This window comes from Eubalaena glacialis, chromosome 2 (assembly GCF_028564815.1).
Source record: "Eubalaena glacialis isolate mEubGla1 chromosome 2, mEubGla1.1.hap2.+ XY, whole genome shotgun sequence".
Classification (NCBI taxonomy): Eukaryota; Metazoa; Chordata; class Mammalia; order Artiodactyla; family Balaenidae; genus Eubalaena; species Eubalaena glacialis.
The window spans coordinates 66,261,623-66,278,591 of NC_083717.1; the positions used below are offsets into that span (position 1 = coordinate 66,261,623).

Consider the following 16,969-nt stretch of genomic DNA (forward strand, 5'->3'; position numbering starts at 1 on the left):
TGCTTGCACGTGGTGGGGAGACCAGGAGGGGAGAGCTGCTCCCCGGCAGGGGACGGTCCCAGCTGGGAGGGATGGAATTGCATGCTTTCTCCACCCCCGCTTCCTCCCAGAAAAAAAAACCCAGACACGAGGACAGGGACCAAGTGTGACACCACCCCCTTCCCTCTGCCCTCCCCCAACACTGTACAGTCCTAACTCGTGGCGGGCCAGAGTCCTTCCTGCCACTCGGGGAGGCCGCTTTTCATTAAGTCTGGGCCCCAGGAGAGAGCCTGAAGGCTGATAGCCCAGGCCTCTGGAATATTCCATATCTGTGTGGAGCTGTTCTGCTGGCCCTTGGTTGATGTGTGGGGTTGGGAGGCAAGAACTGCTCCCTGTGGGTGGAAGGGTGAGATGAGAGGGGACTTGGTCTGAGCCACCCTCAGGGCTTCTGAGCGACCCAGCCGTGGTCACCTAGTAGCCTGGATGCCAAGTCTTGAACCAGGCAGAGCTACATGAAATCCCGGCAGATTTTTCCTCATAACCAGAGGATGCTGGGCTCTGGACCAGGCCCTGCAGGGGAAGATCCCACCTGGGGGCAGCCTGTGGCCGCACATTTGCTAAAAGGTGTGGGGAGAGGGAAGGTCAGCTACTTTTTGTTTTGTTCCTTTACCTACCAAGATCTTGACACTTGACCTGTTTGCTAGAGGAAGTAAGCAACAGCTGGGACTCCTTTATAACCACCCACCCCAAAAACGGTGAGAGCTGTAGTTGCTGAGCAGGCCAAAGTGATGGGGAAGGTTCAGAGCCTGCCCCTGCCTTCCTGGCTGGGGAGGGGGCAGCAGCCAGAGCCCAACGGGCGGCTTGTGGCTGGTCTGGCTTGACCACTGCCTCACCCTGTCAATGAAGGACTTGTGCTGCTGTCCACCCTACCTCCTGGTTGTAGGTCAGCACTCCGTCCACCACTGCCCCTGCCCCAGATGCCCCCCCACAGTGGGGCAGGCCCAGATCCCTGGCCAGGGGCCACCGCAATCTGAAGTCTCGAAAAATAAATGCGGGGAGGCCAACGAGATTCTTTTGGCTCAACATTTACTGAGCGCCTACTATGTACCAGGCTCTGCTATGCCAGTCATTAGAGGTAAGAAGCCTTGGACCAATGAGCTCCCTAGCAGTGAGGATGGTTTATTTTGTTTATTTCTCTTTGCTTCTTGTTTTAAATAAAACTTTGTATTCTTATTTGGCACATAACCATGTGACAGTTGAGTGAGTATGTTGCTCTTACAGGTTTGGACTGAGTTGATTGTTTCTAGAACTCCTGACGCGTACAACCCTGACTCTTGTATTTTATCCCCCTTGCCCACTATCTATCAATTTGGGGGAAGAAAAATGAACATAAGTGAGAAAAGACCTTGTTTTGGAGTAGAACTCTTCCCACTTACCTAGATTAATAATTTATACAATAATTAGTAATCATCCCAGGTTCCTTACAGTATGAATGACGGGCATCCAGTGGGCAGAGGCCAGGGATGCTGCTAAAAACACTACAATGCCCAGAGCAGCCGCATGCAACAAAGAATTATCTGGCCCCAAATGTCAATAGCACTGATGCTGACAAACCCAGTTTGTATGACAAACTGTTGTACAGTGCCCTTGCTGGAATATACCCCGAATGTGCAGATGTGGCTTTGAGTCCCATGGGGCTTAGCCAGGATGATATACCCTCTCCACCCTGGAAGTTTAGAAATGTGGGGACCATTATTGGCACTCAGTTGGTCTAGGATATGGGGGACCGTCTTTCGCACCAAAGACTTGTTTTACCCCAGATGCCCACAGTGGGCAAGACTGGCCCTGTTCCTGAGAATCTAGAGTGTTCCAGGAGAGAGCGGTGATCTCTGATCCCCACCCAGGAGCCCCTGATGCCCTGGACAGGCGGTCTGAGTTGAAGCCTGCACTGCAGCCAGCAGCCCCAGGACGTGGGACCACAAGAGCCCACCAGATTCCTGGTCCGTGGCCTGTCTCTTCACAAGCCAGGGGCATCCTCATCAGTGGCTGGGGGCTAGGGGGAGGAGGGGGTGCTGGCCCCAGGAATTCTCCTGAGGGCCAGGGTCTGTTTGTAAGCCTTCAGACAACGTTGCTTTTATTTTAAGTGCACAAGGATTTCTCATCCAGAGTCATTTGACATGCAGATGATCACAGATTTTTAAAGGCTGTTGTCATGGTTTTGTCTCTGAAAGATTGCTATGTGCTGATGAGAGCCTTGAAGCCAGCTCTGGGACCTCAGTCCTGGTGGCCTCGGGATTCAGAAGGAGATAAGAGAAGCAATTCTGAGACTTGTCTGTCAGTGGTCCTCGGCCTTCCTGTCTGGATTCAGTTAACCATTTAGCCCCACTGTTTTTTTCTTTTTTCTTTTTCTTTTTTTTTTAAACCATTCTCCATCTGAGATGGTTTCACATGGAACACGGGTGGCAAAATCAGTTGATGTTTTTCTGAATGTGATCTTTTCTGGAGGGTTAGCGGTGGGGCAGAGAATTGACCTGCCTTTCTGTGGTCAACTTAGATGAAGGGCTAGGGATCCAGTTGGTTACATCCCGAGCATCATCTTAGAGAAGGCAGTGCTTTATGCCCCCCAAAAGGAAGCATCAACGGTGGGATTTCAGGCTGGGCAGTACATAGAAGGGTGAGGGATCGGTCTGGTGGGGGAGAGGCGGCAGTGAAAAGTGGAGGGCGAGGGAGACCCTTTAAGGCAGATATCGCCGGGTGTGAGGCTGGCCCCAGGGAGCACTTTGGCACATGCAGCCGGGCGTCTTCCATCACCTCCTGATTTGTCTGGGAGCCTGAGAGCCTGACTTGCTGTTGCCCTTGGGGCCACTGGGCATAGCAATTCCTTCCCACCACACTGCGTTTCACTCTTGTTTGTTATGGGTTTCACCGCAGTGGGCGGTGTGGAGCTTGTTCTTGTTTAGTTTTGCGTTGTTTTGATTAGGGCTTCTATCCAGAGGAGGCGAACTGGATACTCTGAACCAAACACAGAGACCACCTCTGATAGGAAATTGGAGCTCCCTGAAATGTAGGCAGCCTGTGGAGGGAGTTGGAAGAGATTGCTTCACGCTGTGGATTTAGCGAGGCCTCCTGGCAGGAGGCCCACCGAGGGTGGAAGGATGGAGCCCGTCGGGGGTCTGCGGTTTGGGGGGGAGCTTGTCCTTCCACCGTCTGACATTTTGGCGACTTGATTTATTGGCCTGAACCTCACGCGGTCTCTTTTCCTTTGCAGACAGAGATTGCGAAGAGACTGAACACGATTTTAGCACAGATCATGCCTTTCCTGTCACAAGAGGTAAGCCCTTCTTTTACTGTGCCCTCCGTTTCTTGCAGAGCAGCCCAGTGGCTCCCTAGGTCTCACCGGAGCCCCGGCCCCTGTCCGTTCATGTGGACTGAAGTTGACCACCTGGGGCTTTACAGAAGCTCCTCTGGCACATCAGAGGGGCCACTTGCTCCTTCAGTGGAATCTGTTCTCTGCCTCTGCCTGAGCCCCGAGAGGAGGGTCCTGGGCTGCAGCGGGGCTAACAGTGGGCAGTGGGTACCTCTTTGCCTCCCCTCCCCGCCCCGCCCCTACCCATCCCAACCAGCATTCCCAGCCTCTGCTTCCCCGTGCCCCAGCTTCCACACCTGGAGACATCTGAGAGCAAGGAAGCCTGGCCAGTTAGCACCAAGGGCCAGACCCTGCGAGGAGAACCACTACCCAAAGGGGACCCTGGCCCCCAGGACAGAGTGTCCTCATCAGAGGCATGACCAACCAAGTCAGTCACATCATCTTCTAAGCACACTTTTGCAAGAGACCCCTGCCTGAGGCAGGGCTGGACCAGTGGGCAGTAGGAAAAAAGCATCTACAAGGAGGCCCCATGGCTCAGGGCAGATGGGTGGGCTGCCCGAGAGGGCCCCCTTTCCGTCCAGCAGAGCTCACTCCAGCCTGGGGCAGGCCTGCCCTCCAGGCCCCCCCTCAGTGGCTGAGACCACCCTCGCTCCCTCCGGGATTCCTGGGTCTCTGAGTCGCAGTAGTGACCCATACATGATTGAATTCATGTAAAAACAGGATATAGTGATGTCCTAGGAGCTTGCAACCCATTAGGGGAGACAGCTGCCTATGAAGCGGGTTTCACCTCAAGGCTGAAGGGAATGAATGCACTAAAAAAAATTTTTTTTTAAATAGATTCTGTTTTTTATAGTTTGAGGTTCACAGCAAAACCGAGTGGAAGGTACAGAGATGTCCCCTAGCCTTCCCCACCATCAACATCCCACACCACTGATGAACCTACATCGACACATTATCACCCAATTCCTAGCTTATAACGTTGTGCCATTTTTTTTTTGTTGTTCGTTTTCTATTTAGATAGATACAGGTTGAGTATCTGTAGATACACGTACTTTTCCTCTGAACCCTTTGGGTGTAAGTTGCAAACATCCTGACAACTCACAGCACTCACTGCTCCAGCTGCCTCTCCTAAAAACAGGACACCCTCCTACGTGCCTGCACTATTGTCACCACATTTAGAAAACGAATAATCATTCAGTAGCATCTTCTCACATCCAGCCCATTCTCAAATGCCTGGAAGGAAGTTTTTTTTGTCTGCGTGGCGGAGGGAGACGGTCGACAAATAGCCCTCTTTTGGCTCTTTTATATTTTAACTTAAAACTCTGGGAAGTGTGGATTACAGAAGTAATAGGCACGCGTTGAGAAGGGTTTAAAGGGTCCCCCGTCCTCCCTGTGTCCTGCTTTGGTCAGTGGACCTCCTCTGCCTCCTGTGTCACCGCCTGTCCCCTACCCCCGTGCCTCCGTGATCGGTTGGGGACGGCGGCCGCCACTAACCCACACCCGGTCCCTCCAGCACCAGCAACAGGTGGCACAGGCGGTGGAGCGAGCCAAGCAGGTCACCATGACGGAGCTGAACGCCATCATCGGGGTACGTGGACTCCCCAATCTGCCTCTCACCGTGTGTATAGCCCTTTTATTCCTCTCATTTACCATAACCAGAGATGGACCCTGACCTTAGCTGGCCTCAAAGAATGGCAGCCCCAGGGTTCTGGCCTCTCCCAACATCTCATGGGCTTGGACCCACCTAGAGATCTCCCCCTGTGGCTCCCCGGTTGCCTCTCAGTCCCCAAGTTAAAGGGGTGCCCGACACGCCCCGATCCACCTTGAAATTCATCAGCCCCATCCTTTCCTGGCTTTCGGTCTCCAACATTGCAGGGGGGGTGGACTCTGGAATCACCTTGGAGGCCAACCTGATTTCTCCCACCTCCCCGGGGGCCTGTCCCCTCACTGGCAAAAGTCTGCCCTTCTTTGGCCACCTGGGATCAGAAGTGTCTCTGCTGTACTGTGATGTGGAACGTGCTGTGGCATTTGGGTCTGGGCCTTGCTGTCCCATGCGCTGAGCTGCCTGGCGGAGTCTTCATCATGGGCCCATGTCAAGTCCAGCCAGGGCCCCTGGCTAGGTCTCCCTGATGTTCTAGGAGTCCCATCTCACCCGGGAACAGGAAAAGATAATGCAGAGTGCTTCGTGAGGCCCACTTCTGGTCTGGCCCCTCAGTGAAAGGAGGAAGCCAGATCTCTCCCCTTTAGTGCTCCTACCTGGCTTACATCTTTAGTGCATTTCTGGGATTGACACAGCATCTTTCTCCTGCTTGCTGCTTTGGTATGAGGCTGCTAAAGGATATTTAAGACAAGCATCTGAGGAGAAACAGGTTTTTTTCAGGGGACTTTGGGCAAGGCTCTTAGCCTCAGGATGCACCTGTCCTCCTTTGGTCCCTAAAATGAACAGGGTGGGTGAGATCACTGCTTCCCATCCACAGATGGCTGAGTCCAGGTCCCCAACGGAGCTTCTGAACAATAAATTCTAAGGCACTCACCCCAGACTTCTTTTCCATAGGGTTGGGGTGGAACCGGAAATCTGTGTTTTTGAAGTTTTCTAGATCATTCGGAAGGGTAGTCAGGCTTGGGAAGCAGTAGACTGGTTGGCTGAGGTCCCTCTAGCCCTCTGATTGGTCTTCATTCCTCCTCTTGTTCTTAAGTACGGTCATTATTTCAAGGTGGAACTGAAGGCCTAGAATGTTCTGCTTGGTGGGATGAACGATGACTCTGGGCTCTTCATTCTGGGGCAGAAACCTGGAGACCTGTGTTCTAGTTAAGCCTCTTCCCCATGTGACCTCAGGCAGTCCCATCTCTTCCTCGGGCCTTAGTTTCTGCATCTGTGACAGGAGGGGGTGGACCAGTTCATCTCTTTGGGCCAGGCATGCCGGGAGGGGTGGGCTTGGAGTGACAGAGTGATGCTGGCGGATCCTGATCCTCCAACACATTACTGGGACCCGTGATGGTTACGGGGTTCTGTCCTGCTGGTCTGAGTCCCCTGGCAGCTGCTGAGTGCTGCTGGGGGATGGCCAGGGGAGCGTTAGCCTCGGCTGAATCCTGACAATGTTGAGGCGGGAGGAGCAGACGCTCACCTACTGTGTGGCAGGAGCAGAGAGGAGGCCAGAAAGGGCAACAGGAGTGACTGGTCACTGCTTTTAGCCAGTGAGCTTGGGAGGCAGAGCCCCCAGCAGGGAAATCATAATATGGTAAAAGTTTGAAGTCTCCTTGGAAACCATCTTAGCCCAGGGTTCTTCAGCCTCAAGACTCGTGAACTTTGAGGCCAGATACTTTGTGAGGAAGCACAGTAGGGTGTTCAGCAGCAGCCCTGGCCTCCCCCCACTGGATGCCAGTGGCACCCTCCCACACACAGGTGTGACACCCCAAAACGTCTCCAGACATTGCCAAATGTCCCGGCAGGGGCAGTGCATGAAATGGCCCGTGGTAGAGAACCACTGATCCAGCCGATGCCCTTGCTTTACAGAGACGGGGAGTGATTCACAGACAGTCACACACGGTTCAGGAGCAATGCCAGGCCAGAGGCCCCGGGCTGGCTTTCGGCTTAGGGCTCTTCCCCCGCTACCTCCCATCCAGCCCTGGTGTGGCGCCTGTGTCCTCCTCAGTGGCCAGTTCACAGCGTGGTGGCTTTGCTGAGAGTGGCACATGAGTGGCACATCGGGGTTCTCTGATACTTCTCCTCTCTCAGCTCCTCGTCCCTATCCGCTTTCCAGGCCCAGCCTTCCCATTCCTGCCGTGGCCACAGTGGAGTCCCTTCTCCCCCACTGTCTCCCCCCCACCCCTTTGGAATTAAAATCATCTTATGAAAAAATTTTTTTTTAAGTTCTAAGAAAAGAGTGGAATTGGGGGAAGAAGCGCTGCTTGGATTAGCTCCACTTCCTTCAAGGAGTATTTAGGAAGCTACACGTTAGGTCAAGGCAGCTCGAGGCAGATATTGGAATTCAATTAAAGCCAACGAGTGGGGCCTGTGACCCCCATTTTCGAGGTAATTGCTTCTCCGGCTCTGAGTGAATGCGGCCGTCTCCCTGTCATTAAGAAGGCAGCCATCTAATCACTGCGCCTGACAGAGCCTCACAAGGCAGGAATTACGGACGGCTGAGGATGGCTCGCTGAGCCCGGGGCATCCTGTGAAGGAGCAAGGAGAGGGACAGCGGGCTTGCGGCCGGGCTGACTCGGGAGAGTGATGGGAGGAGGGTGGCAGGGGGCCGGGAGGGCTGGTGGCCAAAGGGCAGGAGTCCTGCCCCAGCAGGGAAGGGCGGTGAAGGGAAGGGCCCAGAAGCCTTGTGGCCACCCACATGGTACTGTCCGATTGGCCCCTCTTGGGGGAGAAGTAGCCCAGCCCCCTGGTCTGGGAGTTAGGGGGGCTTTGGGCAAGTCATTTCATTCCTCTGGCCTGTTTTCCCCATTTGTGAAAAGATGGAGAAGGGCTGGGCAAGTTTCCTTTGACGTGCCCTCTGTCAGTCATCTGGGGCTCTCTTGGGCGTGGGGTGGAAGGATTCTGGGTTCACATCTTGGCTCATTTCAGAGAGAGATAAGAAGTCAGGTAGACACATCTGGCGTGGGCATACCTGCAGCTAGTGGTGTGTATTTATCACATGAATTAGAGTATTTCCAGGGCCTCTCCAGTATCTCCAGGTGAGAGAGGCCAGAATCCAGTGTCAGCTTGGTGTGAGGGGAGAGGGGACAGAGGGGCTGACGGAAGCCCAGGCTTGCTGGCCCAGTCCGCCCACCCCACACAGGGCCACTGGGAACTCAAGTGACCGTCTGGGGAAGGCAGGCCTGAAGGTGTGTGTGTGTTCGCCGGGGCCTGCCAGGACCCAATGACTGCAGACCTGTTACACACCTTTTTTCTTGGATCCAAGTTATTGGGGGATCATTCGAGGGTCAAAAGATTGCTGAGCATGAGGGGTGAAATACTGTCCCTTGGTCAGCAGCTTGCACAAGGCCTCCCCAAGCAGATTAGAGACCCTGTGAGCTGATGCTACCCACCGTTTTCAGAACTCACGTTTTACTTTGCTCCGTGCTGGTCCAAGGTCACTGAACCTGGCAGGAGGAGGGGCACGTACCTCACTGGCCCCACTGACAATTAGGCCTGCATTCCCCTGGAAATTATTAGTGGAAGATATAGGTGTTGGCTTGATTACTTTTTTTTTTCATTTTTTATTTTATATTGGAGCATAGTTGATTAACAACGTTGTGTTAATTTCAGGCATACAGCAAAGTGATTCAGTTGTACATATACATGTATCCATTCTTTTTCGAATTCTTTTCCCATTTAGGTTATTACAGAATATTGAGCAGAGTTCCCTGTGCTGTACAGTAGGTCCTTGTTGGTGCTTCTTATTTTTTTTTAAATTGGGTGAGCGGGGTGAGGAAGGGGGAGGTTTTAGCTTGTTACAAACTACACTGGGTATTTTGAAGCCAATCCTGAGGTTCTCGCATTCCCTCCAGGATGCTGATGAGCTGGGTTCAGTTGACCGGGAGAAGGATGGTACAGAGAGTGTGCCTTAGAATGAACGCATCTGTTTCTCTCAGCCGGGGGGCCGTGGTAGAGAGAAGTCATGCTGGGTTTGTGTCCTGGCTCTGGTAACTTTGGCTTAGCAGAGTTCCTTCGCCTCCCCCTGAGCCTGTTCCCGTCTCTGAAATGGGGATAACGGGGTTGTTGTGAGCTCTCCAAACTATAACAGAGCATGAAGGCACAATTCAGCCTGGAGCTGGGGGGCCACCTCCGTGGGTAGGAAGTAGAGGCCGGGGCTGCTCTCCCTCTCCTGGGAGGGCAGGGCGTCTGCTTCTTATGCAGTTAGGACTCTGTCTGGGTGTCCTTGGTGGGTCTCAGCCCTGGAAATGCTTAGACAACTTCACTAGGTTTAACCCAAATCATGAACCTGAGAAGCGAAGCATTAAATCAGGTAGCAGAGGCATGAAGCGCGATGTGCATAATCCAGTTACACAGACTCGGCCAGCGCGGGCCTCCCCGGCAGCCTCCCATGTAAGTGGCCATACCTTCGGAGCTCGGGACCTGGGCATTTGGCACACGTGAGGACAGGGACACACGTCTGCCCCACGGGACATGTTCTTTGACAGGTTGCTGTTCCAGCATGAAATGTTAAAGGTGGGAGGAGGGCGTGCTCACGAGGGGGCTTGCTTCCACACGCCTCACCCCTCTTTTGGGGTTGGGGGGTGGGTTGTTGACTTCCTTTCCTATGGTGGACGGAGAAATCCTGGTCTTGGAGGGAATGGTGGAAGCCAGGGACCGGCTGCTGCAGAGTGGTGAGCCCAGTGCCCTCCTCGGACGGTGGACTCGATCCCATTTGTCCCCAGTTGAAAACGCTGTCACCCTCCCACTCGGATGTCTCTGTGTTTCTGCACATCGTCCTCTGAAGTCAGAGATATGTCACAGGGATAGAAATGCAGCCTGAGGATGGCTGTGCCCTGCCTGCGACACGGGGACGGAGAGACGGGTGGATCACTGCCAGCCAGCACCCCCTGCCCCGCTGCGGCAAAGACTTTATCTCGCTCTTTTATCACAACCAGGACTGTTGTTAGCAGACCCTTGGCCCGACAAGGCCTGGCATCTGTCCTCGCCCCAGGAGAGAAGCCTGGGAGGAGGTCGGCTCTCTGTCCCTGCTTCCTGGAGCCTGCTGGGCCGCTCCCGACTATGCCTTCCAACCACCCAGAGCAGACCTCAGGGGAATTTCTGGCTGTGCAGGGGGTGCTCTTGTATTTGAAGGTGAGAAGTACATGGGAGCTGCCTTTCTTCTGTTGCAAAGAAGAGACACTCCTGCTTGACGGGCCATGGCTGAAAACCACCCTCTCCCAGCTGCTGTCTGGGAAGCTCAGCAGCTTTGAAAGCCACTGTCTTCCAAACAGCCACTGCAACTACAGCCTTTGTTCCAAGCTTCTGATGCTGGTTCACTGGTTCATGTTTTGGCAAGCAGGATGCATCACTGATGCTCCTCGTCCCAACCAAGAGGAGGCTTGGATCTGGGAAGGTGGATGGCTTTTGGACAGAGCCACTCTGCTGACTTAACTTCCCAGCCTCTCTGTGTAAACCCTTTTCCAACATTTTCATTTATTCACCCAGCAAATGTGTATTGGGCAAACATGCCAGGCCCCACTCGAGGTGCTGGGATGGATAAAACAAGGTCCCTTCTTTCTGGAGCTCACGAGTTGCCAAGATCAGAGAAAGATGAAAGATGCAGTTCTATCTGTGGTCCACTCATAGTTTTTGCTAATGTTTGTTGAACGCCTACTTTGCCTTCACGTAGTAACGCACGTGATCCTTGTACAACCGGAAGAGATGGGCTGCACTCTGATCCCCACTTTGCAGATGAGGAAACTGAGGCTGAGAGAGGTCCACTGTTGTCTAAGGTCTTATAACTGATAAAAGATAGAGCGGGACATCTTCCTTAGTCTGTCTGGCTCCAGAGTCTGAGCTGTCATCACTCTCAGAAAGGAGGAACCTGTTGTGACACGGATGATGGGGAGGGCTTCCAGGGGGCCCTTCGGCTTCGTTTCTGCTCTGGCGTCTCGAGGCAGATCTGGGGTCAGGCTGCAACCTGGGCCAGTGCCCACCGGCAGCTTCTGTAAACTGCCCACCAAGAGATGTCCTAGGTCTGGAGCAATGGCCGTGGGTCCCAGCCATTCTCCCCAAACTGAGAAATGAGCTCTCTGGGGCCAGGAGTGTGGTGTGATTGGGGGTGCCGTTAAATTTGGGGGTGCACCAGGTTGGCGGTTTGCGGCTTAGTTGGGGAAGAGCGGGGCTCTTAATCCCTGACCTCAAACACAGTCACTGCCTCTTGGAGCCTCACGTCTGTCCAGAACTGTGGGCCTTCATTGTGTTTTGTTGTCTGTCATCAGTGGCCTGAGAGCCACGGTTCACACTGACAGGCGAGCTTGTCACGTCTTGGCTCTTTGTCACCCCCACCAACTCTTCTTGCTTTGGGGAGGAGGGTCTCTTTAGGAACATTCTTTGGATGACGTCAGTGGTTGACAGATTTGAGTCCAGATACCACACTACTGGTGAGGCTTGGCTAGTTACTGGCTGCCCACTCCAGCCCCTAAGTGCCAGTTTGCCATCTGTAAAATGGGCAGAACCCTTCTGCCAGGTAGTTGGAAGGGTCAGAGAAAATATTTGGAAAGGGCCCAGGCATTCATTCAGGCATTCAGTAAATTTCTGTTCCCTCCTTTTGTGCTCGTTGAGAAGAAAGATGTATGTGTACCCAAGGGCCCAGCCATTCCTAAGAAATATTTCAGTCCCTATGAAATATTCAGCTGTGGTGTAGCTTGCCACCACAGTGCCCGTGGTTCTTGACGCAATCTTGGGAATGATAAAGGGCGCTTTGTCTTGGCTGCTGGGGGAGCACAAGGGGAAGGCGGAGAAGAAGACTCTGAGGCTAGTGCTGAGCGGAATCCTTGATTAGGGATTGTTAATCCTTGCTATTGATAATAAGTGACTTAATGCACGACTAGATTTTGGAAGGGGAGGGAGCCATGGAAAGGCCTCTGGGAAACGTTTAGCTATTGTTATGAGATCACTTAGTGAGTAACCTGCCTGAGGTCACCCAGCTAGTAAGTGCCAGAGCTGGGATTTGAATCCTGATCAGTCTTGATTCCAAAGCCCCCACTCTTCCTGTTACGCTGTTCTCCACTCTGATGTCCAGTGACGTTGGCTCTCATTCCACTGGCCCCAAACTCCTCTTGATCTCGGGACTCCTCTGCTGTGTCCTGCCCCCGCTCTGTAAGACAGGCGTGGAGTTCCTCAGAATTAGGGAGTCTGCCCCAGGGTACGGGCTCAGGGTGGGAAACGCTGGCTGCTGACGTTTGCAGGCATGTAAGCATGAGCAAAACTGTGACCGCGAGGAGCTTAAAAGTGGATCGCCCTCAACGGAGAGGGAACCCCGATGACTGGCTTTTAAATGCATGCTGTATTTATCTTGGGACTGGAAACATGCATTGAGAAGTTCTGTCCCGAGACTGGGGTTGGAGAGGAGATGGAGTGTTTGCCATCATAAATCTTGTGTCTCAACTGTGGTCCATGACCAGACTTCCTCCAGCATGACAGCATGTGTGGCCTGAGCTGGGGGCAGAGGTTTGGGGGGCATGTTCCCCCGGCACTTCCTGTAGGAGCAAGAGGGCTGGCCCGGGCCTCCCCGGCCCTCCCCGCTCAGCCGCACTCACCACCAACTTCATTGCAGCAACAGCAGCTCCAGGCGCAGCACCTCTCCCACGCCACGCATGGCCCCCCGGTGCAGCTGCCACCCCACCCGTCAGGCCTCCAGCCTCCAGGGATCCCCCCAGTGACGGGGAGCAGCTCAGGGCTGCTGGCGCTTGGTGCCCTGGGCAGCCAGGCCCACCTGTCGGTGAAGGATGAGAAGAACCACCACGAGCTGGACCACAGAGGTGCGGCCCGGGGCGGGGCGGGGCCGGAGGGCAGAGTGCAGGGCGGGGGGCAGAGGTTTTGGAGGCCCCTCTGTGAACAGACACAGCAAACGCTGTCACCCGAGGACCAGGAGTTAGCAAAAGGCTTGGAGCCATCTATTCAGTTCCTGGTACACGGAAACCGGAGCCCCATCCCCCAGGCCACCCCCCAATCCCTGATGTGTACCTGCTCTTCTTTGCCCTGGAAGACATGTTGTCCTTTCTTCCTGGAGTACCTTCCCATCTTCCTAGCCACACCCTGTGCACCCTTCAAGGGCCAGCCCCAGTCCCACTCCTTCAGGATGCCCTCCTGGCCAAGCTGAGGGTCCCTCTTCAAATTCCCATAAGAGTTCAAGAGTTGGGGGGTCCCAAGACGGAGCCCTTTGTGGCCGTTCTTCTGTTTTCTACCCTGGAAAGTGTTTTATCCTCACCAGGATCATTGGTCCTCTGAGGCCAGAGACCAAGTTCTTTGGAAAAGATACCCAGTTGGCGCTCAAGTAAAGACTCGTTAGGGGACCGTCTTTAAGTAGAGGTGGTGGTGACACTGCTGCAGGGAGATGATTGGGAAGACTGGGAATGAGAACGTCCTCTACCCTTAACCCAGCCTGTCCCGCGAAGACCCCTGAAGCTGCGCCGAGAAGGGCCTTGGGAGGACCTAGTTTGATCGGGAAAGGAGAGGGCCTGGCTTCCTAGCAGACCCTTTGCAGAGATTGCCACCTTGTGTGGTCTGCCCTTAGATGTTATTTTTCTAGCTTTATTGAGGTATAATCGACACATACTATCCTGTTTAAGGTGCACCACATGATGGTTTGATTTGCCCTTAGATATTTACTGGGGCACATGGCCAGTGCCTTATGAGCCGGCCCTGGGCACAGGGGGCTTGGAGTGTTACCATCCTGCCCGGGACCGGGGCCATGGGGCAGTAGTAGCAGGTCATGGGAACCAGAGGCTAAGTTTTTTTTGCCCCTGCAGTAGGATGGTCCTCCTGGCAGAGGAAGAGGGCCTCCCCACAACAGACAGGAGGATCAGGGAGCTAGTGGTTGGCCGGGCAAATAATCAGAGGCCTCAGCTTCCAGGGGCGTCTTGGTAAAGAAACAGAGAAGAGTGTTAATTAAAAAACAACACCACCAAAATACCACTCCCATAATTCCTTTTTTTTTTTTTTAAATAACAATAATGTTCTCAACTCCCAGGTCCTATGGATATTTTGCATAGCACAATCCTTCCCAAGTTTATGGCTTTAAAAACTGCTGACCAGTAATCTTGGTGCCCTTCTCGGCATGTCAGGGAGAGCTAGGCCACAGATTCCCCCCCGCTGCCCCACCGGGGCCTGGTGGCCGGGTGAAGCATTGGAATTGGGGCGGTTAATTTCCAAACTGAGAGACGTCACCTAATGGCCCTACCTTGGCTGACCCGTGGTGACTCAGAGAGCCAGGCCGCTGCCCGTTTTAGAACCCGTGAACTAGCAAAGCAGAAAAGCCAATTGGATGAGACTGACCTTGCTTTCTTTTTTGTTTCTCTGTCTTGGGGGACCTGCCCCTCCTCCTGTCCTGGCCTTCCGTCCCCAAAGAGAGAGAATCCAGCACGGTAAGTGCCAGCACTCTGGAACCTGTTGGGGGGGGTGTTTGGGTGCTGGGGAAGGGTCAGCCCTAACCCTGTGTGGGCTCCTGGGAGAAGGGTGTTGTCGTGAAAGAGGCGCTGCTGTCCCCTGTTGAGTGACCTGCACTTGGGGAAGCCTTCATCTCTCCAGGCTTCAGGGACATCATTTGTTAAATGAAGAGCTGGGCTAAGTGGGCTCTACTAACCAACCGCCTTTTATACGAGAGGTGATTACTGGAGAGGTCAGCCAGCCAGCCCTGGGCCCTCCAAGGGGGGCTGTGGAGTCACAGGGCTGAACCCAGAGCTCGGGACCCTGGTGTGCCCCACCTCGTTTGGGGCCGGAGTGCTTCCCTGCCCCCCAGATTGGCTGACCCCTGTATGATCCTCTATCCTCCTCATTTCCTCCCAGCACCTGAGGTTTCTCCCTGTTCTAGGCTTTAACTCGGTTTGAGAAAGTGCTAGCAAGAGAGCGTTAAGGGCAGGCTGCCTGTGTGTCTGTCAGCTCTGAGATTTGTTGTAAATCTTTCTGATCACACTGAGGCTGGCTCAGAGGTTCTGTTTCAAGTGAATAAGCCTTCTGAATGAGCACAGTGGAGTCTGGATAAAAAAAATCCTCCAGCGATTAACACAGCTATTTTATTTCTCATCACTGTCCTTGTATCTGGGGCCATCTAATCTGTTAGGATGGCTTTGGTTATTATCTCGTGTTAAGTAGGACTTGGAAGGTCAGGCAGTTAACTAACCATCTAGACAGCAGCTTCCTTGGGCGGCTCCTCCATCCCGACCCACCTCCCCTTCCCAGCCCTCTACCCGGGCTGACTTTAAACCTCCCATTAGCAGCAGTGCTCACGTCCCCTCTCGACTTGCCTGTGTGCTCAGAAATCCAGGTCATTTGGGCCCAGGAATGGCTAGGTGCGTAAAAAAGGAACAGCTGAAACTGTAAATCCATTTTGATTGCTTTAGTGTTGATCCCAGTAGGTGGCCTTGTTGGAGGGCTGGGCTGGACACCTCAAGGCTCAGTCTGGTCCCAGATTCATGGGACGTTGGGTAGTCCTCTTGGCCTCGCTGAGCCTCAGTTTCTCTGTCTGTAACATGGCAATATTCCTGCCCAGCCAGCCTCTCCGCGTAGCTAGGAAGACCCCCTGCTCAGAACAGGACCCAGGATCCCGGAGCTTACCTGCTGAACAGGGACCTGCCGCAGAGAGAAGTGGGTGCTCGGCCCCTTCCCTGCCTTCACACATTCTCATGCTCATCTTCATCGCTCTTGGTTCTGGCTTTGTGCCCCCGTCTGTGAACGCTTTCTGCTAAAAGGAACCCATGGGGAACCCCTAAGAGCTGGGCTCTTCGCTCCGCAGTGCTCGCCGACATCCATACTCAGGGCAGAGGGGCCATCCTTGGGCCACTGGAGAATTCCGTGGAAATGAATCGGGACGCCGTCCTGGGCCGGGAGGGGGTGTGGGGCGTCCCGGGGAGAGGCAGTAGGGGCCCACATGTGTGCACGCGGCCATAGTGTTGGAGGGAGTGTAGACAAACGTAATCAGCCCTTTGGAAACCAGGTTGTCAACAGATGAGGCCCCGGCAGGAAAGACAGGGCCGTGTCGGAGTGGAATGGGCTGGAAGCTGTCCCAGAGGGGTTAGTCTGGAGTCCAATTAGAGGTAGCTTCATTCATATTTCCTTGCCTAGCCGAAGCAATAAAAAATACTTAGTTTTTTGGCCGCCTGCCAGCCAGAGGCGGGCTGGATCGATGCCGCTAAACGCCTGACAGGACTCTCCTCCGGTAGCAGCGAGGGTTTTCAGCCTGACTGCAGGAGAAGAAAGAGCCCGCTGTTCTCTGAGCCGTGGCCCTGGTCGCGGGGAGAAACACGAGCAGCCGCGCGCCCCCCTTTCCTCCCCGCCTGCCCACCCGAGAGCAGAGGGGCTGGGAGCGCCGCTGCTTAGCACGGGGCGGCCACCGTCAGAGGAACTGCAATGAAACGACGGCGATTTTTCTGCCGGCGCTCGCCGCGGCTAATTGAATCACGGCTGTGCGTGTATCGCCGCCGCGCCTGCCCGGCTGCGGGGAAGGTTGAGCTGCACTTCCATTATAACCTCCATATTTTCTTCAAGGCTTGATAACTCTGCCATTTTAATTTGCTTCAGGCAGAAGCTTGGCAGGGAAGGGCTGCCCAGAAACCGGCTTAGGGGAGGAAATAAAGTTCTGCGGCTGGTTCCCGCACCACTCCCACCCGCCCCCCCAGAACACCGACCCCGGCCTCTGGGGAAGTGGGGAGACTCTCCACCTGCCTCTTGACGCCCTTCTCCTCTGAGCAGACGTCCATCTGGGTCCCCACGTGGCCTCATCACACACCCCTGGGGATGGGAATGGGGATGAAGTGGACTTGGCTTTCCCTCCAGCTGGATTGAAGCTCCTGGAGGGCAGGGACTGCGTCTTGTTCTTTCCTCCACACCTGGCATCCAGCCCCAGGCCTGATGCAGAGCAGGTGCCCTGAAGAGGGTGCTGAGTGAAGCAGGGACGGTGTCGCGTGGTATCTTAGGAAGGGGCAAACCTTGGCAGC

At 54.3% G+C, this 16,969-nt stretch overlaps 1 protein-coding gene across 4 annotated transcripts in view; it reads left to right on the forward strand.

The window, feature by feature from the left end:
* TLE3 (TLE family member 3, transcriptional corepressor) overlaps positions 1–16,969 on the forward strand; it is a 48,213-nt gene that overhangs the window by 17,987 nt on the left and 13,257 nt on the right. For all 4 annotated transcript variants that reach the window (XM_061180130.1, XM_061180132.1, XM_061180131.1 and 1 more), the window contains exons 5-8: positions 3,248–3,310; positions 4,860–4,934; positions 12,592–12,796; positions 14,385–14,401. In XM_061180130.1, coding sequence (XP_061036113.1) covers positions 3,248–3,310; positions 4,860–4,934; positions 12,592–12,796; positions 14,385–14,401 — 360 coding nt within the window. The remainder of the gene's footprint in view (positions 1–3,247; positions 3,311–4,859; positions 4,935–12,591; positions 12,797–14,384; positions 14,402–16,969) is intronic.